Below are 25,513 nucleotides of genomic sequence, written 5' to 3' on the forward strand. Positions count from 1 at the left end.
TGGCAGGTATGTAAAATATGTGAATAATGTTTGTGCCTTTTTACTCAAGAACGAAGTTAAAAATGCAGCTTGACAAGCCATTCTTTGCTGCTTTGTCACTGCATTGCCGCACATACTTCTGTCTACTATAAGGGAAAGCAAGAAAAAAAATTATAAACCTCACAGCATTTTTTTTTTCCCTTTTTTTTTTTCCTTTTCAACCATTGACATCATTTGGAGGTGTATTCATTGACAGATAACAACAGGAAAGTACTTTGCTGTTCCTCTTTGTTGTGATCAGTGTCTAATTGCAGGGATTTTTTTTAGTCATTCACAGATTGCGTTGTGTTGGAAGGGACCCTTAAAGGTCATCCTAGCCAACTCCCCTGCAGTGAGCAGGGACACCACCAACTTGATCTGACTGGTCAGGGCCACATTTAGTCTGATCTTGAATGGCTTCAGGGGAAGGGCCTCAACCACATCCCTGGGCAACCTATCCCAGTATTTCACCCCTCTCTTTATAAAGAGCTTTCTCCTAATGCCCAACCGAAATCTAGTCTGCTTCAGTTTCAAACCTTTGCCCTTCATCCTATTGCTACAAAGCAGTACCTTGATCAAGGTGGCTAAAAAGCTGTGTGGAAGTATTGGTATTTAGCCTTTGTGAATAAGTCTTTCATCATCCTTCAGATAATTGAGGATAGTTATATTTACATCACCAGAAAGAGAGAAAATAGAGAAGTTATGAAATTTGAGTCTGGTTTGAAGTTGTTTCTTGATATTTAATAAATATTTTTGGAGCACCAAATGGAATCACAGAATCATGTCAGTTGGGAAGACCTCTAGGACTATCGAGTTCAACTCTGTCTGACTTTACCGAGTCTGGTGCTAAACCATGGTCCTCAGTACCTCCAGGGATGGGGATTTAACCACCTTCCTGGGGAGACTGACAACTCTTTCAGGGAAGAAGTTTCTTCTAATATTCAACCTAAACTTCCCCTGGTGAAATTTCAAGCCATTTCCTCACGTCTTATTGCTTGTTACTGGGGAGAACAGACCAACACCCATCTTGTTTCCATCCTCCTTTCAGGTAGTTGTAGAGAGCAAGGTCTTCCCACAGCCTCCTTTTCTCCAGAAATAAAATAGCTTTATACAGCTTTGATTCCCTGATCAAATGTTGCCCAATTCTGCTCATGGCCAAAAGTACAGGGCAAAAGCACAGGTAGGAAGACCTGTGACTGGTAGCATATTTTTCTCTGAGATATCGGAACAGGGTCACATTTTTCACCCAATTTTCTGTTGCTATTTTCTGATTTTATTATTCTTTAGAAGGAAATTGAATGTAGTAGTACTTTAACAAAATGGTTTTAGAGTAGCATCTTTTGCATGTACTGGAATAAGGGCTACCATGAGTTTCTAGCCTTCTGGAAAAGGTACTCCATTTTTAAAGTGTCAAAACTGTCATCCAGTCCATCCATATCCTAGGAAATCTGATGGGAGAGAAGTCAAATTGAAAGTAATCAGAGCTGTAATTAAAAAAAAAAAAGTTTTGTTTCCCCTCTGTCTTTCTGGAGTTTATCTTCTTTTTCCTTCTTCCATTTTTCTGACTTTTTTTTTGGGTGCATTTAATCCTTGAAAAATGTTTTCCTGCATTGGAATAGAATACAGAATTAACCAGGTTGGAAAAGACCTTCAAGATCATCAGGTCCAACCTATCACCCAGCATCACCTAATCAACTAAACCATGGCACTAAGTGCCTCACCCAGTCTTATTTTAAACACTTCCAGTGATGGTGACTCCACCACCTCCCTGGGCAGCCCATTCCAATGGCCAATCACTTCTTCTGTGAAGAATTTCTTCCTAACATCCAGGTAAACCTGGCGCAGCTTGAGAGCAGTAGCTGAGAACAGTCAGACATCATTGACTTGGGGTGAACCTGCTCTGTATGATGGCTTAGGTCTCTTTCCTGGTAGCTGTGTGGCTAAGACTTGAAAAAATTATATATTTACACTGCAATTATAGGAATTATATACTTTACTGTCTAAGTGCCATTCTGCATCATGGTAATTATCACAATATTAAATAGCTGAGTGTCATCATAGAAGGAACACAAGTCATTACCACAGTCTACATACGATAACTCTTCAACATAATTGCTGTGTAATCTTTAGGTGATTGAATTACCATGCAGACCCATGTGTAGACAGCCAGCACAGCTATGCATAAAAGAAGTTGCTTATTTAAAGATCACTGCTGTTTTTCAGGGGGGTTTATTGAATTATTTTCAAAATATGACAATTCAGTGTCAGGTTTTGTAAAAAAATGTGCTACTTTATTCAAGTGTGCAACATGAATTTGCTTCAGTGAATGATGAGAAGAGCACATAGTGCGACTGCCACAGTGGCAGAGGCACAAAAGGCCCAGGCAGCATGTTGTGAATCCAGAAACTCACAGAAGTCAAGTCATTGTCCTGATCAGATCTGGATCACAGACCTGACTGCTAAGGTAACTTTTGCAAAGTGGTACCAGCTGGCCTTAGGGGAAAGATGACATACCTTATAACCATGAATTGAACAAATGTTAGTGGAAGAGAATCTCTAATATTGTGTAGGGAATCATATATCAGAAAGATACTGAGGTGCTGGAATGTGTCCAGAGAAGGGCAACAAAGCTGGTTATGAGTCTGGAGAAACAGGTCTTGTAAGGAACAGCTGAGGGAACTGGAGGAGTGGAGACAGTCTTGTTCTCTATATTCCCTGAAAAGAGCTTGGATTGAGGTGGGTAGTGGTCTTTCTCCCTAGTAAGAACTCATAGGATGAAAGGAAATGGCCTCAAGTTGTGTGAGGGGAGGTTTGGTTGGATATGAGAAGAAATGTCTTGACTGGAAGGGTTCTCAAAGACTGGAACAGGCTCCCCAGGGATGTGGTTGAATTGCCATTCATGGGGATGCTGAAAAGAGGCAGAGATGCGGTGCTGAGAGATGTGGTTTAGCACCAGCCTTGGCAGAGATAGATAATGGTTGGAATCAGTGCTTTTAAAGGCCTTCATTGTTGAGTTGGCATAAACATTAAGGGGGTCAAAGGCTATTATTTCATCAAAAGGCTTTGCATGCTTAGGAAAATTTGGGGGTATGTTTAAGTTACATGGTTGTGACCTGTTGCAAGGTAGCGTTCGATTGCTAACCAGAAATCTGACACCTTTGGGGCCAGGTGTCTTAGTTCATTGACTAATCGCAAACAGAGATGAACAGAGGCTGCATGAGTGTTCTGCAAATAACATCTCTGTCTACCTGCCTTTTCTTTCTAATGGCAGGAAGAATCTAGAACTGTTTGCTTCAGTAAGAGTGGTCAGGCATTGGAATGGGCTGCCCAGGGAGGTGGTGGAAGTCAGCAGCCCTGAATGTGTTTAAAGGTCTTTTGGATTTGGTGCTTGGGAATATGGTTTTGGGGGTGAACCTTGTAGAATAGTCCTGTCAACCTCTGTTTCTATCAGCCTAAAACAGGTATCGCATACCTCATCAGCATGCAGAGCATCACTGTGTCAGTAAAAGACTGACCTGGAAGTGATGTGTGTAAAAACTCCAGAATGATGGAAGCATGATCTGTTGGTCTTTATATCTGCACACTTGTTTTGCTCAGTGGATTCATTGAGGATATATTAATGCAAAATCAGTCAACATGACTGCAAGCCTCAGTCTCAATTGAGTGTGTTTTAGTTAATGAATACTAGATAGGTTGTGAATTTCTTGTCTGAACAATTAAATAGAAACCCTTTATGAAATACTGTTTGTGGGTTTACATTTATTTCTCTAGAAAATAAATGCTAAATACCAAGAGGCTTAATTGAATGCTGCTCTTTGACACTGAAGTGGCTCTTCTGTCACTGTGAAAGTAAATCTGGAAATTATAGAATATGAAAAGCAACTTATACAGATGTTATACTTAAGCATTTCTTTGATAGTGGTTGAGGACACAACAGTAGTAAAAACAGAGTCATACAATTTATGTGGTTTCTAGATTCTCAAGATATGTTTGTTTAGGTTCTTCTCTGAATCTGGGTGTAATATCTGATTGCGGAAATCAGTTGAAAATAAGCATTTTTAGAGGTGTTTGATGTATGTTGTAAGAGCAAAGGTAACAAGTTTTAGCCCAACGAGCTAATGTAGGCCGTGTAAATTCAAGGTGAAATAGATGCAGGTATTTTAGGCATGCTGTGCAAGGTGATTTAATGGATCTTTTAAAGATGCTTCTGTGTTAATTACACAATCGGAGTGGGTTGGTTTCTGTGCTTTTGAGAGGGTCTGAAAATGTTAACTTATTTCCCATCGTAAGAGCAAAAATAAGATAGAAATTCTAGAAAAGTTGCAAGCAGTCAGAAAAGAGCAGCCCACAGGAGGCAAAAATCAAATGTTGTTGAAAAATATAGGATAAAATGATATTTTTCATCTCATTCTGAGTGTGAAGTGAGCAGTGTGCATATGGTATGGAAATAACGAGTGAGGGTGTTCTTGAAGAATATTTTGAATAAAAGTCTCAATACCCGTCAGAAGTCTGTCTGTTGAATGGAATCAAGTTCTGTGGCTATTTTTACTGTAAAGCTACCCTTCAGAAAAATCACAGAATAGTAGAGGTTGGAAAGGACCTTTGGAGATAATCTAATCCAGCTGCCCTGTGCTAAAGCAAGGTCACCCAGAGCAGGTTGCCCAGGATCATGTCTGGGTGGTTTTTGAATGACTTCAGAGGAGATTCCACAACCTCTCTGGACAGCTTGCTCCAGGGCTCTATCACCCTCTGGCACTCTCCCATATTAAAGTGAACTAGACAAGAATCATGTTAATGGTTTGTATACGTTTTAAGGCATCTTTTTAAATTGCTAGACAATTTCTGTGGGCTCATGTTTTGCTGTATCCTCACAGATACCTCTACTGGATTTTAAAGAGGTATGGAATGAGTTTTTAAATATCATTGAGAGGTCTGTCTTTAGAAGTGCTTGTAGTGATAGAATGAGAGGCTGTAAGCCAGAAGATTTAGACTGGATATTATGAAGAAATTCTCTATGGTGAGGGTGGTGAGACACTGAAACAGGTTGCCCAGGGAGGTTGTGGATGCCCCTCTATGGAGATGTTCAAAGGCCAGGTTGGATGAGACCTTGAGCAAGCTGGTCTAGCGGAATGTGTCCCTCCCCAAGGCAGGGGAGGATGGAAGTAGATGATCTGTAAGGTATCTTTCAACCCAAACCTTTCTATGATTTCAACTACAATTAGAAAAGTGTACATGACAGCAGCAATATATTTGAGATAAACTCGATGATATTGAGTACAGTTGTTGTATTTATCTATTTATTGAATCTGCTTCTTTTATATCCTGTGGATTAAATTTATGTCCTGCCTGGTTCTTGCTTTTAAATTATGAGAATAATGAGAGAAAATACATTTCGAATGCATATCACGCTTAGACTTTTTTTTTTTCTCTTCTGGTGCAATATACATATGTCACGTCTGTTTTTACAGTGGCCACAAAAATAAATGCTCATTCATCAACAATGTTATTTGCTTTCTTTTTCTTTAGGGGCTGATGTTATCAATTTTGATGGCCACGTAGTGTTACCATACAGATTCAGGAACAAGAAAATGAAAACACTGAAAGATGTCATCTCTCTGAAATTTAAGACCTCTGAAAGTGAAGGTGTAATCTTCCACGGAGAAGGACAGCAAGGAGACTATATCACCTTGGAACTGAAGAAAGCCAAACTTGTTCTAAATTTAAATTTAGGTAATGTTTTGTTATTTTATTTTGTGTGTGTGTGTGCATTTTATCTCTGTCACTTAAAATTTAGATCGAATATTGCATGCCAGTACCTGAAGGGGGCCTACAATAAAGCTGGGAAATGCTTTTTACAAGGGCTTGCAGTGATAGGACAAGAGGGATTGAAGCTGGAGGAGGGTAGAGTTAGATTGTATAGTAGGAAGAAATTCTTTACAGTGAGGGTGGTGAGACAATGTGGATTCCTGATGTTGTGGATGCCCCCTCCCTGCAGGTGTTCAAGGGCAGGTTGGATGAGGCCTTGAATGACTTGGTTTAGTGGAAAGTGTCCTTGCCATCCTACAATCTGAGAAGTAAAGAAAAGACACATTGGTTTATCAGGCAGTCTTGTCATGGGATCCTGTATGTTACTCTAGTTCTCAGCCTCCTTTTTCCCTCTCATTGAAAGAGTACAGGCTCATGAGTGACTAGAGAGGTAAAGTAAAATAATAAAGTACGTTTATTATGAAACTTACACATGCATTTATCTCATGTCAGGTTTTACTTTATTTTCTGTCCAAAAAAAGAGATTTAGAACAAGATTTCATGCAACTTCCCTTAATTCTCCTAAAGACATGTGTTGCATGTTAAGGGAATCCAAGAGTTAATTGGTATAACGACAAAGAAAAGTCCTCCAGAGGCTAGAGAGTCCCAGGGAGGCGGGTAGCTTTCCCAGGATATTGTAATCTGTTATTCTATTCCGTTTTCCAGATATACTGCTACACCAGTATATCTCTTTTTACAGCCAAATCTCTCTCTTCCCTCCTTTCCATCTTGGGAAACACCGCTGCCTTATCTTTAAGCTTGTGGGGAACATGGCTTTCTCCTGGCCTTGGCTGGCAGGGAATTTCTAGCTATACGACTAGGGCTGTTGAAGCCTGCAGTAGTCCTGAGTCTGAGGTAGTTTGGTCTGCTCTTGGACCTGCTGAGGCTGAGTGGGATGGAGGTTTTTGGAAGGTTTTGGCCTGCTAGACCCAAAAGTATTCCTTTTACCTGAATGTCTTTTGTATATATTTGTAAATAGAATTTCCATTTAAACTTCCCATCTAGTGTGGAGCATTTATTATTTCACTTGTTGAAGGGGGATAAAATATCTTTTCTGTCCTTTTGCCCTGGGCATCTTGTGGCTCAAAACTAGGACAGCATGTGAAGAGCTGATTATTCTGTTCATTATTTACATTGAATTGTAATTATACCCACTAGCATTTTCACTTGTTCTTTCTCTAAAGATCAATGCGAGCAGCAGTAAAGCACATCTGCCTATAGCAGTTATCTATTTGTAACCATTTTAATTGCAATGTTAGCCTATTCATTTCCAGTTTCTCCATATTCTTTTCTGTTTGACTTTATAACTTCCATACTATGTGCTTGGTGGGGAATATTCTTAAATCACTAGGCTGATAAATGGGGATAGACCTAGTGACATACATGGTTTATGGTGTTATTTCTCCTCTTTTTGAGAGCATTGTCTATACATCAGTCATTGCAAAAGGATACTCATTTTGCCTGATGAAATCCAGTGACTTAGATGCAAACATCTAGGCAAAAGGGTGGATGAAGAGATGGAACCACATGGATTTGGGTTTTGCTCTGCACTGAATTTGACTTTGCAGTGAAAAAACTGAGGCTTATGAACGTGTGGAATTTTTGTATTATTATTATTTCTTACAGTTGACAGCTGTAGAGGGATCAGTGGCCTTCAGCAAAAAGGCAGCTTTATCATTTGTAGGGGAGCGATGTCTTAAGCCATGAAGGTGTGATTTGCCACAATGTGTTATCAACATGCACAAACCTTAATGTCTGAATTGCAGGTGTGCATGGTGGTAAGAATTCCTCAGCTCATGTATTCAGAATGTGGAAGATTGTGCTGAGTTATTGTTCAGTGCAGCATTTTTTTAAGCTTACTGCTGAATTAGTAGCTTGCTGCTTTGGTTGAGAACCATGCTATCAACCATTGCTGGCTTTACTATGTCAGATTGCAATCAGATGTGGTCTCTGGATAGCATAACTGCACCGGCAGAAAACAAACAAACAAAACCACTTGAAAAACACAGCAGAGAACAGCAAAACTGTACCCTTGCAGAACAGGAAGGTTGCAGGAGCAAAGACCAAGTAAGATGTGTTAGCAGAAGACAATTTTTGTGGCTGTTGGCTCAGTCAGCATTGTGCCTTTTCCTCTACACTCGCTGGTTTAGATATACTGGTAGAGACAGCAAAGTGTGCAACTCGGACTGAAAAGGTTTTTTGTTACCCAAGTCTGTTACCAGGCACCATGTCTTCCTCCAGGGTCATAAATTAGTACAGTTTCAGGGAAGTTCAGGTCCTGGCCCAAAGGTGACAGCTTTTCATTCCTGTAGTATAGGGCTGGAAACAGAAAATATCTGGTTGAGAACAGCTTTACAACTAAAAGTTGGTGTTGCTTCTCTGGTTCACCTCAACATGACTACTATATTAAATAATTATTTATGCAGGTCACTGGTGAGATAATTGCAATCTATGGTGTTGCTTTTTGTGCAAATGGCAGCCAGTTTCCACTGGGCAGATCTTAGCTTCATAGCAGACTATCTTCTATATTATTGACTGTCTGGGATGATTCAAGTGAAATATTGACAGAGCAAGAGAAAAATGTTTGCCTAACTGGTATGAGGTAGGAATTCTTACTGTTTTTATTCTCATACTAGGCAGCAACCAGCTTGGCTCTATATATGGTCACACTTCTGTGATGACAGGCAGCCTCTTGGACGATCACCACTGGCACTCCATCATCATAGAGCGCCATGGGAGAAACATCAATCTCACCCTGGACAGGCACATGCAGCATTTCAGAACCAATGGAGAATTTGATTACCTGGACCTGGATTATGAGGTAGAGAATGAAATTTCTTCATTTTTATTCAAATTTGCTTTGTAAAGATAAGCCACATTAGAAAACAGAATAAAGATAATATAAGATAATACAACGGTTTCAGCTGAGAGGAACCTTTAAGATCATCTAGTTCCAGCCCCACCACTGTGGGCAGGGATGCTTTCCACTAGACCAGATTGCTCAAGGCCTCATCCAGTCTGGCCTTGAACACCTCCATGGAGGGGTCATCCACAACGGCCCTGGACAACCTGTTCCAGTGTCTCACCACCCTCACTATGAAGAATTTCTTCCTCATACCCAGTCTAAATCTGGACTCTTTCAGCTTCAGTCCACTCCCCTTCATCCTATCACTATGAACTTGTAAAAAATCCCTTCCCAGCTTTCTTGTAGGCCCCTGAGATGTTTTGTTACTTTTTTTTTGTAGATTTGTTTTCATTATTATCTCCTTACATTCCATTCTATTTCTTTTCCAACAGTATTGTCTCTTAAGCGTAAATTAAGTTTATTTTCATTAGTCTAACCGAACCTATCTGGTACAAGATTCACCTGAGCCTTTTGTTTTAAAACAGGAGATCTATGTTATTCAGCAAGTTAAGCACTTTTAACATCTCAAAAAGCAGCTGCTGTCCTGGGAAGTAGATCTTTTACAAAGTAATACAATCTGTTCCTCCATTCAGGTGATAATTTTGCACTTGAATCAGGAGGTTTCCTTCTGTCATGGGAATTAGTGTTTATTTTTAGCAAAGCAAGCAGCTTAGAACCTCCTTACTAATACGGATCTTGTTCTGTCTTGTCATAGGTGGGTAGGTACGTGTATTTTCACAAATATGCCATCAGTAACTTCTTTTTATTTATATATAGAAGCAATAAAGAGGAAAACTCTAAGAAAACTTTTGTTTCAGTCAGGTTAATGCACACAATTGCTGGTAGCAACTAAGTGTGGATTTGTTTGATTACATTCTGGCTTCTGCTATTATGAATCTGTTCACTCCCTCTAAATAGTTATTTGAACTTCAGCACATTGGGTGTTACAAACTTTGTGTAATGCTATTCTTGCACTCTTTACTGTTTCTAATGAGAATTAATGTGGTTGGCTGAGCCAAATACATGCAATTCCATCCTTGTGTGAGAGAATCTGAATCCTGTTATGCTGCAAAGTGTGAATTAACTTGTGTATTGATATTTTTCCAAATAGTCTTGTAATCAGGACTATGATGTGAACATTTGGAAAGATTACTTACCATTGCCAGAGTTACTGAATCGTGTGCTTCCTCACGTTCCAACAAATCTTTAGGAATGCCTTCTTTGGTAGCAGCGATAATGAAAAGATAATGAGCACTGCAGATCTGAACTGAACAACTGAAAACTCACATGAATAGATTTTATAGCAGATTTTCACGTGAGTGAACTACCAAAAAGAGAGGGCAGCTCGCACGTGCACACACACACACAAACATGTAGCGCGTTTAGATGAGAAACATATTGCATACAGTATTTTTACCCACAGAAAAAGTAGAATCCAGGACATATATCTTCCACTCTTCTCTGACATCAGAGACTCACTGGCACTTCAAAAAGGTCTATTTCAGTCTTCATGTACAGGGAATCCCTGTTTACTGCAGTGTGCGTGGAAACATATTATTGTGTCTCATACAGATGCAAGAGCTTTGACCTCATTTCCTTCCTTTCTTCTCAGTTATCTCACTGATTTTGGAGTTAGTCAGCACAGACTTAAACTTCAAAGTGTTGCATATGTGATAAATTAATCACAGTAGATGAACCTGAAAAAACCGTAGAATCATAGAATGCGCTGGCTTGGAAGGGACCTTTAAAGGTCCAACAGGGACATCCCCAGCTAGGTCAGATTACTCAGAGGCACATAAAGTCTGTCTTTGAATGGCTCCAGGGATAGGGCCTCCACCACCTTCCTGGGTAACCTGTTCCAGTGTTCCACTGCCCTCAAAGTAATGAACTTCTTCCTAATGTACAATCTGAACCTAGCCTTCTCTGCTTTAAAACCACTGCTCCTTCTCCTAGCACTGCATGCCTTTATAGAACCCCTTCAGGTACTGGATGGCTGCTCTAAGTTCTCCCCAGAGCCTTTTCTTCTCCAGGCTGAACAGCCCCAGCTCTTCCAGCCTCACAGGTGCTTCATCCCTCTGATCATCTTCTTAGCCTTCCTCTGGATCCTCTCCATCAGGTCTATGTTCTTTTGTGTTGAGGACTCCAGAGCTGGACCCAGTACCCCAGGTGAGGGCTCACCAGAGCAGAGTGTCAGAAACACCTCTGGCCACACTTCTTTTGATGCAGCCCGGGATGAAAAACAGAAAAATAGTTTGTAGGTTAATCTTTATCAGAAAAGTTAAGTAACCATGAAAGAGGAACAAACATTAATTAATTATAATTGCTTTTTCAAGATTAAAAGAAAAATGATGAGTCACTCAGTTCACTGTCATGGTACATGACTTTTGCAGTTTTTCTCCTTTTCTTCAAAATGCTTTTCTTTCTTTCTTTTTTTCCTATCCAAACACATGACTGTAACACACAGAAGAATGTTTACCAGCCATTAAAATATTAGTCACATTTTTTCCATTCATGTATAGTGCTGTATCTTCTTTGAGGCCATGTCAATGGGTAAAACATGAAGATATGTCCCACAAAACACTTTTATATGCATACTATGTGCTATTTATACAGATTTTGGGTTTCAGCCATGGAGCTTTTGATCTTTTTGTATGTCAAGTCAAAACTTCCTCTTTGGGATTGAAAGTGATCTCTTACACACTTTTAAAATGGACTTTGTGTCCCTAGAGCTGCATTTTTCTGCTCTCAGGAATCACAAATGGAATTAACAATGAATGCAGCTTAAACTTGGCTCTGCCAAAGTCACCAGCAGACAAGTAGACATATCTGTGAGTGTTCGTGGGGTGGGAAAGCCAGGTGTCGTTACTATTTATGCCACCAATACCATTTCCTTAATACAGATTGCAAGGGACTAACCTCCTGAGTACCTTACTCTTCACATTTGGTCTGCAAAATATTAATGAAAACATTTATGCATTTAGAAGCATTTATTCACTTCCATGCATTTCAGAAAAGAACTTGATGCTGTAGAGACCTGGATAGTCTCAGTGGAGTGACAGGGAGAGATTTTGTAAGAGATAACATTTTTCAAACTGAAAATGTTCTGGTTTTCTTATTTTTTTTTTTTTCAGCTCTGGAGATTGTAGATTATCCAGGTTTTAGAGTAATGAAATTCAGCACTAAGAGAAAATTCCTCTTTGACTTTAATGGCTGAGTCTTTGCAGTGGTTGTCTTCATCTTCACTTTGGAGCTCATTGGCCTGCTAAGTCATGTGGTATCTCCTCACTGACTATAACTATCTGATAAAAGCATGTTTTCAGCAGTGGAAGACACTTCTGTCTAACAGGGGAAAGCATTTTTAACTGTGTGATTCTGTAAGAAGGAGAAGATAGATATATAGGCAGTAAAGGAACTCCACTGCCACTGTGTTGTAGTCAGAGCTCTGGCACACAAAGTTGCATAAATTATTGGAATCAGATTAGCCAGATAATTTGATATCTGTTCTTGTTTAGAAAAAATACTGGGATGAACATTTGTTCCAAGTTCTTTGTTTGAAATACATATTCAGGCGGCCAGGAAGGCCAACAGCATGCTAGCCTGTATTAGAAATGGTGTGGCCAGCAGGAGTAGGGAAGTGATTCTTCCCTTGTACTGAGTACTGGTGAGGTCACGCCTTGAGTATTGTGTCCGGTTTTGGACACCACAATGTAAAAAAGGCATTGAGGTGCTGGAGCAGGTACAAAGAAGGGCAGCAAAGATGGTGAGGGAATTGGAGAGCACATCTTTTGAGGAGAGGCTGAGGGAGCTAAGATTTTTTAGCCTGAGTAAGAGGAAGCTGAGGAAAGACTTTACTGTGCTCTACAGCTCCCTTGAAGGAGGTTGAGAATGTAGCCCATGTTAGCCACTTCTCCAAAGTAGCTAGCCACAGGACGAGAGGTAACAGCCTCAAGCTGCACCAGGGGAAGTTGAGTTCGGATATTAGGAAGAATTTCTTTACTGACAGAGTGGTCAGGCATTGGAGCAGGCTGCTCAGGGAATTGGTGGTGTTCCTTGGAGGTGTTAAAAAAATGAGTAGATGTGACAATTTGGGACATGGTCTAGTGGTCATGGTGGTGTTGGATTGATGGTTGGACTTGATGATCTTAGACATCTTTTCCAACCTGAATGATTCTATGGGTCATTAATGATCAGAAGAGCAGTTCGTATGTGAACAACTGTGATGAGTGTCTGCTCACTCTTTGGACAATTGTAATGATACTTGGGATTTACTACCGTAAATATTTTCAATCATAAATTCATTAGAGGTTAATTAATCTGCTTTTGTAGTACTAATTTGATGCTTCTTTTCTCTGTAAGCAGTGTTGCCAGCTCCCTTATTCGATGTGTTTCAGTGGCCACAGAAGGCAAATCCATCTACGGTAAATCTGTTTAGAAGTCTTTGCCCTCCAGTAACTACCTACACTTTCCTGTTTCAATGACAGATAACCTTTGGAGGCATGCCTTTTTCTGGAAAACCAAGTTCTAACAGTAGAAAGAATTTCAAAGGCTGTATGGAGAGCATCAACTACAATGGCAATAATATCACTGACCTTGCCAAGAGGAAGAAATTGGAACCTTCTAATGTGGTAAGAGCATTATTTAATGGTCATCTAAGCTTCTCCTTCTAAAGGGCAGTAGAGGGTTTGTAAGCATGTGTGTGTGTGTAGCTGATATCCTTGTGATATCCTGGAATGATACGGAACACAGAACAGATTTTACCCTATATCCAGCGATCTTATTGTACATAGATTTGTACCATTTTTATTACTATGTCTGAGAATTTTAATTCTAGAGTCCTGATTGATCTTTCCCAAATTAACCTTCAGTATCAGATAACTACTTCTAAAAAGAAAATAAGCTGAGCCAGTAAATACTACTTTCCTTTCCTCCCAAATTATAGTAGTCCAAAACAAGCACAGGCAAGATTTATTATGAAATCAATTGCAGGGTTCTTATGGCTTTAAATTCTGGTATCTGCCATCCCTGCAGAGCTAGTTGCATTGCAGGAGTGCAGAAGTCATTGGAATGAAGTGCTTCTGCAGACCTTTCTGGTAGCTCTGAAAAGCCTCAAGATATTAGACTCAAAATTCATTATTTAGCTTATTGATATTACAGAACTTATTAACATTTCATTCTATTTTTTCTCTTGCTTAAGCATTCATGGTTGCTTTCATGTTCAGAATTTATAGGCAAGGTGATTAAAAAAAAGTGGACTTCAATCATTGTGTTGTTGAGGCTCTAAATGTTCCTAAAATTGCTTGCTGGCATGCAAAGGCACTGTGGGTAGAAAATAAGTGTATTGTTGCCATGAGTTTGACATGGTCTGAATAAGTTGCTCAAGGCTCTCTTCTGTAGAATTATCGAGCTTTCAGAGTCCTGCTAATAATGTGAATGATTCCACTATTCCTTTTCTCTTTCTGTAATAAATAATAACATTTTACATGTGCAGTGGTGTTGAGGGGTCTTGAGCACAAGTCTTAGGAGGTGAGGGAGCTGGGTTGTTCAGTCTGGAGAAAAGAAGGCTGAGGGGAGACCTTATCACTCTGTACAATTACCTGAAGGGAGGTTGTAGTGAGATGGAGGGTGACAAGCGGTAGGATGAGAGGAAATTGGCCTCCAGTCACACCAGAGGAGGTTTAGATTGGATGTTAGAAAAAAAAAAAATCTAAAAAAAAAAAATCATTGAGCACTGGACCAGGCTACCCTGGAGTCACCATTCCTGGAGGCATTTAAAAGATGTTTGGATGAGGAGCTTAGAGACATGATTTAACAGTTGTGTACAAGGAGATGTTAGGTTGTGGTTAGACTCAGTGATCTTAAGGTCTTTTCCAAGTAGGTTATTCTGTGATTCTACGAAGTGTAAAGGATTGATTACCATTTGGTTGCTCCTTGGATAGTAATACTGAAAATCTGCAGTGTGATGATATGGTCATCGCAGTATGAAGGATAATTTTGACTGTGGGACATTTGCCTATACAAACTCGATAATATAGCCTGAGATTTATAACCTTTTCTACACATGATTGTTTTTTTTTCAGGATTAGAAAAGACAAAGAGAATGAAATATGAACTGTGGAGCAAGACTCCACTTTCAGAATGTTGGGGTTTTTTTTTTGACCCAGTCGCATGAACTCCTGAATCTTTGACTTTTTCTTTTCCCAAATTGCCTGTGATTTCTTGCCTGCAGTACATTTTGAGCTTATACTGTAACCATCAATCAAAGATTGATGCCTGAGTTAGGAAAGGATCTTTGTACAGGGGCAATCTTTCCATTTATGCGTGGTCAAGTCCACTGCAAGTTGGTAGGACACATTCTTAAAGCCTTTCTGTGCAGCAGTGGTACATAAGATTTCTGGAGCGCAAACTGTCCTTTCAAAAGTGTGGCATAGCTGGCAGGTCTGTGAAGTCTCTGTAAAATCACATCTCAGCTTTTTTATTTCTTTGTTTGTTTGTTCTTAAAATTCTGTTACCTGTAATATAAAAATAAAATCCATGGCAGAAGCTTTGGCAGTGTTCGTGCTACATCAAGAAGCTATGACATGAAAGTTTGATATGATGGGTCTCTTGATTAACCTGTCCTGAGAATGGCTATAAAAACAAAAGTGACCTTTGTTTGCAGTAGAATCATTCAAATTAATTCAGCTCTTCAAAAACAAAAACTGTTTTTCTCTAAATCAACATGGATCTCTGTTACAAAAGGGGTTTTGTTGTAGTTTGTGTGATTTGCCATCAAGAATAGACTTGATTTGGAATACTGTTGTTAATTATACAATCATAGAATCATTTCAGCTGGAAAAGAGCTTTAAGATCATCCAGTCCAACCATTCTCTAACTCTACAAGTCTGGGGCTAAACTATGTCTCTCAGCATCACATCTGTGCATCTTTGAAACATCTCCAGGGATGAGAATTCAACTACCTCCCTGGGAAACCTGTTTTAGTCTTTGAGAACCCTTTCAGTCAAGAAATTTCTGCTAATAACCAGCCTAAATCTCTCCTGGTACAACCTGAAGCTCTTTCCCATTGTCCTAGGCATTTCTTCTCATTTGTTGATGGTACTGAAGCGATCCAACAGGGATCAAAGCTTCATTGCAGGAGATCCTGTGTAAACCTGTAACAACAGACATACCTAGCCCTAAATGGTGTATTATCTGCAGAGGCAAGAGAGTCAAAATTGAATGAAGTGGAATACAAGCAAATTAGTCATCATGGTGGTGAGAAGAGTCAGTGGTGAGGAACATGGAGTAAAGATGGGCATTAAAGATGTGTGAGACAGAAGAAAAAAACATATTCTCAGATGCAGATAGTTGAATTTCTGAAGTCACTCAGTGAAAAGCTGAGAAGTTAGGAGGAATGAGGAAGGCCCAAAGAACCAAAACCAGTAAGAAGATGCTAATCTTGAGTTATTGGATCTCATATACATAGGTATTATGAGTAAAAAAAACACCACCAAGCATCTTTTCCATTTATTGAAGAGTAAGGATGTAAAGAAAAAAGTATTTTAACTGTCCAACACTGACTTTAATAATGTATTTCTTTTAGATTTAGTGGCTAAGAATAAAGGGGAAGAAAAGTTTGACAGTCCTTTGAGACATAAGATGGCAACAGTTGTTTGGCAAGAATCACAGAGTCACCAAGGTTGGAAGAGACCTCAAAGATCATCAAGTCCAACCTGTCACCACAGATCTCATGACTAAACCATGGCACCAAGTGCCACGTCCAATCCCCTCTTGAACACCTAGGGATGGTGACTCCAAGTGGGTCAGATGGCTTTGAGCAGTTATTGTTGTTCTTGTTAGAGCAGCCTTTTTTTTTTTCTTTGCATAGAAATAAGGCAAATGATAAAGATGTCCAGAAGGGAGAGCTGGGGAACAAAGGACAGTTGAGACAGAGAATGTTAAGTGTCTGCTTTTCGTGAACCAAGCTGCAAGCAAGAGTTGACAGCTACTGACTAGTGCAATAGATGCTAAGATAGAAATGGGGAACATGGGTGCAAACAATTTTCCAGCCCTTTTATTTGTTTGTTCCCTGCTAACATAATCAGGCTTTGTAGGTCTTCCTTCCTTCACTTTCCATAACAAAAAGATTTTAAACATTGTACCACTAGAAGAGACCATACTATGCAGCTAAAAAGAAACAGTCTAGAGAAATTTTGAGTTTAGAATTTAATTATTTTAACAAATTTCCCTACCCAGAGGTATATTAAGGGCAGGCAGTATGAATACTAATGGGATTTATTTTCCACAAAATAGTGTTTGCAATTTTAAAGCCTGCAACTGAAGAATACTGAGGAGAGTCATGTTTGCTGCTCTCCATCCTTACATCCTCTAGGTCTATACTGCATGCAAGCCTGCAGCCCCTATGCCATGTATTATTGAATGCATTCATATATAAACTCTAGATGAGTGTTTTGTTTTAAATTACTTGTATTAAGTGAACTCTGTTGTAAGCTCAAGGATAAATAATGAGCTATTTTGAGAAAAATAGTGAGAAAACATGATAAACATTAGCATATAGTACATTGCCTGCACTGTATAATCCATCCTGATCTAACAGGTATTGTAGACTTAATACACTCATTACCTCCCTTTTGGGAGCTATGTACTCAGCTCTGTTAATTGGGAAAGGATTTAAGACCCAGCAGTATTTCCACAAGGGATCATATCTGAATGTAGATAGGCAAAACTGATTTATTAGAAGTAAACATGAAGCTAATTTGCAGCACAGATTAAAGATCACGATTCAAAGCTCCAGCTACCAAAATTAAGGTGTTTTCACCATTTTCCTTCTATTGTACTAGGGAAAATTCCCTGATGAGACCAACCATTTCAGTAGAAAAGCATAGTGTGTTTGACTTCCAGATGTCACTGCCCCTAGAACCATTCAGCAAGTCACACTCAATCAACAGTAAAGGATCTCTTTATCTTTGAAAATCAGGGATGGTATTATAGATACAAGCTGCAGATTAGTTTCACCTCTTGACCTAGGCCTGGTGAGCAGTCTACATCAGATGGGCTTCATTTAAATGAGGAGATGTTTTGTGAATTACAGACCTAGAGTAACTAGATAATCCAATTCTGAGTAATCTGAATAGCTCAGTAGGGAAACCACTAACTAGCAGAGAAATTAGAATTATATATTAGTTTTTCAAGAAGCCTTTTATGTAGTTAGGCTGTTTATGGTTAATGCATTCACTGATGTGAAAAAGGAAATCCCTTCAGTGCTGTTACCACTGTTAGGTGTTCAATGTGTGAGTATCCAGAGAATCAGGAGGACAGTGGAGTGGCAATGGGATGTGAAAGCCTTCTTGCTCTGAGGAAATTGGTGGCTTCTCACAGTAACAAGGCAGCAAGAGAAACTCTTAGAAATGTCTAACAAAATGCTTCTGGGCACCACTTCATTGACATGTAAGACTGAACTGTGAGATGCCTGCTCTTACAAAGTGCTGTTGTCCTCTGTGTCTGCCAAGATGGCCTTAACTATGCAAGAGAAGTTATTGCTAATCCATAGGGTGAGCATTACACTGAGAATGTTAAAGAGGATTACAAAGGGTAGTTCAGCCACTCTTGAGGATTTTTGCTACACGTGAAATGTGTGGTTTAACCAAAAGTGTTCTGTAGCACTGTTGCAGATTCCCAGACTAAAACTATTCAAATTAATTTCTTTCATTTAATGCTTTGTTGTCTGAAACTTAAAAACTGTAGATGTCTCTCCATGGGAACTAGTTGATATTTCAGGTCCCTTCCAATCCAAAGCATTCCATGATATGATAGGAACATTTAAACTAAGAAAAAACAGCATAGCCAAACAATTTAGCAGCAAAAAAGGACCCTTTCCCTTGATTCTGCTTTCCAAGTAATCTCATTCAGTGTAATTTAAAAGCTCCCTGTAGTTGTTGTATCTAAGTATTTTCCTAAATCTTTAGGATATGTTTTGTTACCTCAGAGTTTTTAACTCTGAGATGTTATCAGAAAGACAGAAAGAAATCTGTTAGGAGATCAGAGTAAATAAATCTCTTATGTAGTTCCAGATTAAGGGAATTCCAGATTACAGGAGACCTCCCTCTCTACAGTTACCTGAATGGAGGTTATAGCAAGGTGGGGTTTTGTCTCTTCTCCCTAGTATCAGGTGATAGGAGGAGAGGAAATGGCCCCAAATTGCACCAGGGTACATTCAGGTTGGGCATTAGAATAAACTTTTCAGCTGAAAGGGTTCTCAGAGACTGAGCAGGCTTTCCAGGGAGATGTTTGAATCCCTGTTCCTGGAGGTGTTTGAAAGAGGTTGAGATGCAGTACTGAGGGACATGGTTTAGCTCTGCAATTGGCAGAGTTAGGTAATGGCTGGACTCAATGATCTTAAAGGACTTTTCTAACCAAAATGATTCCACGATTCTATGATTGTTGGAAACATGACTCTCTTTTTTTAACTGATGAGAAAGAGTGACAAACTGATAGTCCAGCTGCTGTTAGTCTGACTGCCTTCTACAAGTAGGCTGTGTGACAGTGCAACTTCTGACAACTTCTGGGCAGAGTAATGTAGAAATCCAAGAGTTCAAGAAACTCTATTTTTTTTGTTTTCTTCATTTAGCTTTGACACGGAATAACTGTACAAGAAACTGAAGCTGTCATGTAGATAGTATCTTGCTATGGCACAGATAAAGTGTTTCCTGATATGTTATTCCTTTTAAAATGGTAACTTTGAACACTCGTAAATGTGCTAAATTTTGCTTCCTTATCAGTGTAATCCAGCCCATCTTCAGTTGAGAATAATTACTTTTAAAAAATTTCCTCAATACTTTTCTCACACCTTGTTTCAGACACAAAATTCCTGTCTTGCTTCCCAAGTTCTCTGACTTCTCTCAAGATTAACAGCCAGATGCATTTATGCACTATGAATTTAAAAAAAAAGTGTGAATTAAAAGCTCATAACAACAAATCAGTAATATGGGGTTTAAAAATATGTGATAAAGGTAATGACTATCTCCTATAGGGAACAGTGCTTAAGTTAACCTCGTCTGTAACCATTTAGCTATCTCTGAAAATGTTGGTCAATTACTATTAAAAAAAAACCACAATACCACCAACAAATAAATATCAAAGGAACTGCTGTCTTCACCCAGATTGAACAATTCATGTCCTTAATTCTACTCTTGTTTACAGATACATTTTAAAGCTTTGCAAATGCCCAAAGCTCACTGAATGTTTTCCCCATTTCCTAAAGAATTGTGGTAGTTTGGCCCACTAGCATTAACAAAAGCTCAGCTCACTCAGTTGAGAAAGCAAATGGAATCTATGGCCCACTAGCATTAACAAAGATCTTCCCAGCCAAGCAGAGCAGAAAGCAGCAGCCAGTGAAGGAAGAAAGGATTGAAGTGGAATGTGAGATATTGCTAGAGGTACATCTGACATCTGGCCAATGAGATTTGTTTAGAATAATCTTTTGTTTTCCTTTTTACACCCAACTGTGAATTGTTTATACTACTTCACTCTTCTGCTCAAAAATCTGTCGTTAACTTTTAAAGGCATAGCCTAAAACTGTCACAAGAGTGAAATTCTACAGTGTGAAAACTGCCCCCCCTTTTACAGAGAAAATGGTTGACTATACTATTAGGCATTACTCATAGTTTCAAACTAAAAGAACCTCTATTTAGATTAGCTGTTAGGAAGAAACTTTTCCCCATGAAGGTGGTGAGAGACTGGAACATGTTTCCCAGAGAAGTTGTGGAGACTCCAAGCCTGGAAGTGTTCAAAGCCTTGATGAAACCTTCATGATAGGGCCTTGAGCAACCTGGTCCCTGCCCATGACAGAGGGTTAGGAACTAGATGATCTTTAAGGTCCCTTCCAGCCTAAACAATTATATGATCAGCTCCTCCTAAATCCTTTTTGCTTCATGAAATGAAGTATTAACTTTTCTAGTATTATCCAGTAGAAAACATAATGGAGTGGCTAGCTTTTCATGAGGCATTATACATCCTTCTTTCACAAACAGGTATTACATCGGTGGACATATTGATAGAAAAGCATTTTGAAAGCTGCATTTCATTTTTACTGGGTCACAAACTGCTGCTCTGTTATAGCCTCCTTTGGTGATGACAAACAAGCCCAAGTTTTTCCATTATTCATTTTTTTCATCTTGGAACAGGGAATATTAATGTTTTCATCTTAGCTTTATCTTGGACTATAACCTTTCAAAGCAAAGATTGCTTTTTGTTGTGTGCATGTAAAGTGGAAAATATAATGGGACTACTGCTAGACAAAACAGGAACCTTGGTATTATAACAGTAACAGAGATGTAAAAATTAATAGCACATTTTGATGTGCAAGTTGAATTGATCACAGTAGCCTCTAGATTGAATGAAATCCAGAATGCTTTTCTAGAAGTAGCTATGAATTTAGTGGAATCTTACCATTTTGCTTACATTTTTGCCTTTTTTGTGTCTTTTACTCAGGGAAATCTAAGTTTTTCTTGTGTGGAGCCACATACAGTGCCTGTCTTTTTCAATGCCACCAGTTACCTTGAAGTTCCTGGTCGTCCAAGCCAGGATCTGTTCTCGGTCAGTTTCCTTTTCCGAACTTGGAACCCAAATGGACTTCTTGTCTTCAGTAACTTTGCAGATGACCTGGGGAATGTTGAGATTGACATCAATGAGGGCAAAGTTGGTGTCCATATTAATGTCACCCAAGTGAAGAAGAACCGAATAGACATCTCATCAGGTAAGTGTTTGTTGTTTGGTTTTTTTAATATATAATTGATACAATTTTTGCTGGTGGTGTTTAAAAGCAACATAGATCTAAAAGTTAAAATCATTATTTTACAAAATATAAAATCTAAATTGCAACTGTATTAAGTCTTTGTCGTGTAGTTCTTTGAGGAAGCGGTAAAAGAATATTGAAACAGTTTTTAGATTAAAAAGGAAGACATGAATGTTCTTCTGGCACAAAAGCCAGAAAAAAATATCTCCCCTTCTCTGTGAGGCAGAATGGCTTCCTTTTGTATTTCTTACATCCTGCGCTCTTCTCTGTGAAAATATTTAGTTTCAAAATAGAGCAGGCTAATAATTAGGCAGGAGATGCCCTTAATCTCCATAAAACTCAATATCTACGTACTATAGTTTGAGTTTCTGGGAGACTTAGCAGTTTCTTTGTACCATAGTGAAAATACAATCTTTGATTTTCACTGCATGGTCTTTTAATGGTTGTTTCTCCCTAGTAACAAGTGATAAGAAAAGAGAGGAAATGGCTTCAAGTTGCGCCAGGGGAGGTTTAGGTTGGATATTAGAAGAAACGTCTTGACTGCAAGGGTTCTCCAGGACTGAAACAAGCTGGCCATCTAAATTTGGTTTTGTATATTTTCCTATTCATCCTTATTCCTTACCCTTGTAAATCCTCCCTGTTATTGCTATACATATATTTTGTTAAAAAATTTACTTCTTCTACTTCCAAACTGACTCCAGATTATTTTTTGATAGATTTACCTCCAGTCTCTTTGAGGGGGTGGGGGGAGGATTTCTCAGTTTCTTTGCTACCATCTGAACTCTTAAACTCCAGTTAAGGCTGAAACCACTACAGAATGTAAGAAGACAAAAAACAAGGCTTCTGCCAAGGCAGGCTGGAGAAGAAATGCTGCTGTTGTATGGCAAATGTACGTCACAGCAACCTTCTCATTCTTTTCTTGTGCAGGGAGTGTGCAGATGTCAGCATATAAACCTTCTGGGCTTACATAGGAGTCTAAGGAGTCTGCCTTTGGCAGGAAGATTTCTGACTGTTGTGGTCCTCTAGATAGATAGAAGATGCACACTTTTTCAATGAGTATTTAAGAAGAAATTCTTTACAGTGAGGGTGGTGAGATACTGAAACAGGTTGCCCAGGGAAGTTCTGGGGGCCCCCTGCTTGGAAGTGTTCAAGGTCAGGTTGAACCTTGAGCAAACTGGTCTAGTGGAAGATGTCCCTGCCCACGGCAGGGGGCTTGGAACTAGATGATCTCTAAGGTCCCTTGCAACCCAAACCATGATTCTACAATCTTTAGCAACTGGTAAAGCAGAATGTTCTGTAGTTGAGTGTGCAGCCTTCTATGTAACTGCATGTGCAGGGTCTGAAGAGTTGGCCTTCTGTCAGTGGGCACGTACTGCTTATCACAAAGCACTGGGCTAACTCAGAGCCTAGATGCAGACACCTTTTGTGTTTCGTAGCTTTGCTTATGCTAATCTGCTTATTCTGCAGGCATAGTTTATGCCTGCCACCTGTAATAGCCTGTTTTCCCTGGAGGAAGCTAAAGTCTTTTAGTCCTTATCCTATACACCTCTCATAATTTTCTAACTTACCTTCATTAGGAGCTTTTAATGTCAGCTTTCTGTGTTAACAAAGGGTACATCAGCAGTTCATTCTGGGGCATAGTCCAACTCTGACTCTAGAAATAGCAATTTAACTGACTGGCAGGGATTACAGGAGAGAGTCACAGAATGGTGGGGCTTGGAAGGGACCTCTGGAGATCATATCATCAAGTCCAAAGTCCTTGCCAACATAACACACAGGACATGGCCAGGTGGGTTTTAAGTGCCTCCAGAGATGGAGAGTCCGCCACCATTCTGGGCAGACTGTTTCAGTGCTCTGTCACCCTTAAATTAAAAAAGTTCCTCCCCATATTTGGATGCAACTTCTTATATTCAAGTTTGTGTCCATTACCTCTTGTCCTGACAGTGGACAGCACTGACAAGACTGGCCCCCTCCTCCTGACACCCACTCTTTAAATATTTATAAGCATTTATGAGATCCCCCCTCAGTCTTCTCTTTCCCAGACTAAAAAGACCCAATTCTTCCAGTCTTTACTCATATGAGAGATGTTCTAGTCCCCTGATCATCTTTTTAGCTCTTTCCTGTACTCTGCCTCCTTCTATATCCGCAGCTGTATGCTGATGTGTACGTGAAAGAGATCATTCCTCTGGTGTGGAACAGAGTTCTGATTTCTCTGTTTTTCAGTGTTACCATCTTCCTTAAACACCTTAAAGCTGCATGCGCTGACTTGGGGAGCTCTAACCTAGCATGAGTGGAGTTCAACTGAACAGCAGAGTCAATAAAGTGTAAACTTTACTGCCCATAACACCATTTTGAGTGTAACAGAATATTTCACCATACTCTGCAGTTTAGCTTTCAGTCTGTAGTGACAAAGATTATTAGTCCTTGTGGTTATGCTTACTGCCTGATTTTGCTTACTGTGCAGAGTTTTTTTATCTTTCCTGTTGGTCCTTCAACACAGGTCTCTGAACAGTAACAATTTCCTTCCCTGCCCTGCCCAGCATTCTGTTTCAGTGTTCAGTAAGTGCTGTTTAGCTCTGGACAGACCAGCAAAGCTGTAACATGAAGTCAGTGGCCTCGATTTGGTGTTTTCTTTTGTTAATCTTAATCAGCCACTACCACCATTTGACTGATGAGAGCTATATTAATAAACTTGCTGTTAGTAAGAGAAAAATCAAGCCCACTGGGAACTGATATAAAGGTTTAATTAGAAGAAATAAGCTACTGACTGTGCAGAATTACACAGGTGAAATACTTAAATCTTGTGTATAAATCAGGAGCTAAACATCCTATTGACTTTTTCTCTGCAGTGTAAACCGTGAGTAATATCTTCACAATTGTGTGTCTCAGCATTAGGATTAATAATAGGAGAGCATCTCAGAAAGTGGCCACAAGAATTATCTTTACTGTTCCATATAGTTTTGGAATAAATCCTACTTTTGGCATCATGATATGCAAACAAACTTCCTGGAAATTACTGGGTTTACATAAGGAATTGATGGAAGCAATGCTAGGCCGAGAAGATGGAAGAAAGCAGCATCCTTACTTTCTTTAAAAAAAAGGCAAAAAGCAGCTACAGTCTCAAAGGTAATTTAGTTTTAGCATATGCTATCTATTTGCTTGAAGAACCTCTCCAAAACTTGTCATCTTGTGGTGAGGATAGTAAATTGTTGATGAAGTTGTTAAAGCTTATAAATAAATCCAAGCTAATATCTCCTTTCTTGAGCACCGAAGAATTCAACAACTGGAAAATGTCACGCTCCCACCCTTCTCTTTGTCAAAAAAATTGTTAGGAAACGTTTCCCAAATCCACATGCAAATGCTTTTCAGTTCAGGGTTAAGCCACAACCCATGTCCCCTTTGCCTCCTTTTCTTCCTCTTAGTTCTGTCTACCTGGTTATATCTACCTGCCTCAGCAACTTAACCCAAATCCCTTCATAACAAAAACATTTTTGAAGCTTTCAGTACAGGGGATTGTCGACACTTATTAACAACTATGAAGAGTGTTTATTTGCTTAAAGAAACAGTAGTAACATTCAAAATAACTCTCCTGAAGAATCACCTAATGGCTTTCCAATGTTTTTAACAGCAAACCCTGAATCCCTGTTTCAGTATAGAAGAGAACTTCTCTGCCTTTCATTAAAAGGCAAATTTTTCATGATGGTATATTCTAAAATAAGCTCTTGCTTTATCCTCTGTTTACTTGTTTCAGTATAGAAGAGAACTTCTCTGCCTTTCATTAAAAGGCAAACTTTTCATGATGGTATATTCTAAAATAAGCTCTTGCTTTATCCTCTGTTTACTTGTTTCAGTATAGAAGAGAACTTCTTTGCCTTTCATTAAAAGGCAAACTTTTCATGATGGTATATTCTAAAATAAGCTCTTGCTTTATCCTCTGTTTATTTTCCCATTTGTTTTTTCATAGACAGTTCTGACCTTTCATATCTAAACAGACT

General features: G+C 39.2%; 1 protein-coding gene across 1 annotated transcript in view; it reads left to right on the forward strand.

Annotated features, from left to right (window-relative positions):
* The window catches only part of CNTNAP2 (contactin associated protein 2), a 1,034,004-nt gene that overhangs the window by 529,876 nt on the left and 478,615 nt on the right, over positions 1–25,513 (forward strand). The window contains exons 5-8 of the mRNA XM_054160987.1: positions 5,545–5,748; positions 8,460–8,644; positions 13,210–13,353; positions 21,215–21,479. Of these exons, the coding sequence (XP_054016962.1) occupies positions 5,545–5,748; positions 8,460–8,644; positions 13,210–13,353; positions 21,215–21,479 (798 nt within the window). The remainder of the gene's footprint in view (positions 1–5,544; positions 5,749–8,459; positions 8,645–13,209; positions 13,354–21,214; positions 21,480–25,513) is intronic.

This window comes from Dryobates pubescens, chromosome 4 (assembly GCF_014839835.1).
Source record: "Dryobates pubescens isolate bDryPub1 chromosome 4, bDryPub1.pri, whole genome shotgun sequence".
In the NCBI taxonomy this organism is placed as follows: Eukaryota; Metazoa; Chordata; class Aves; order Piciformes; family Picidae; genus Dryobates; species Dryobates pubescens.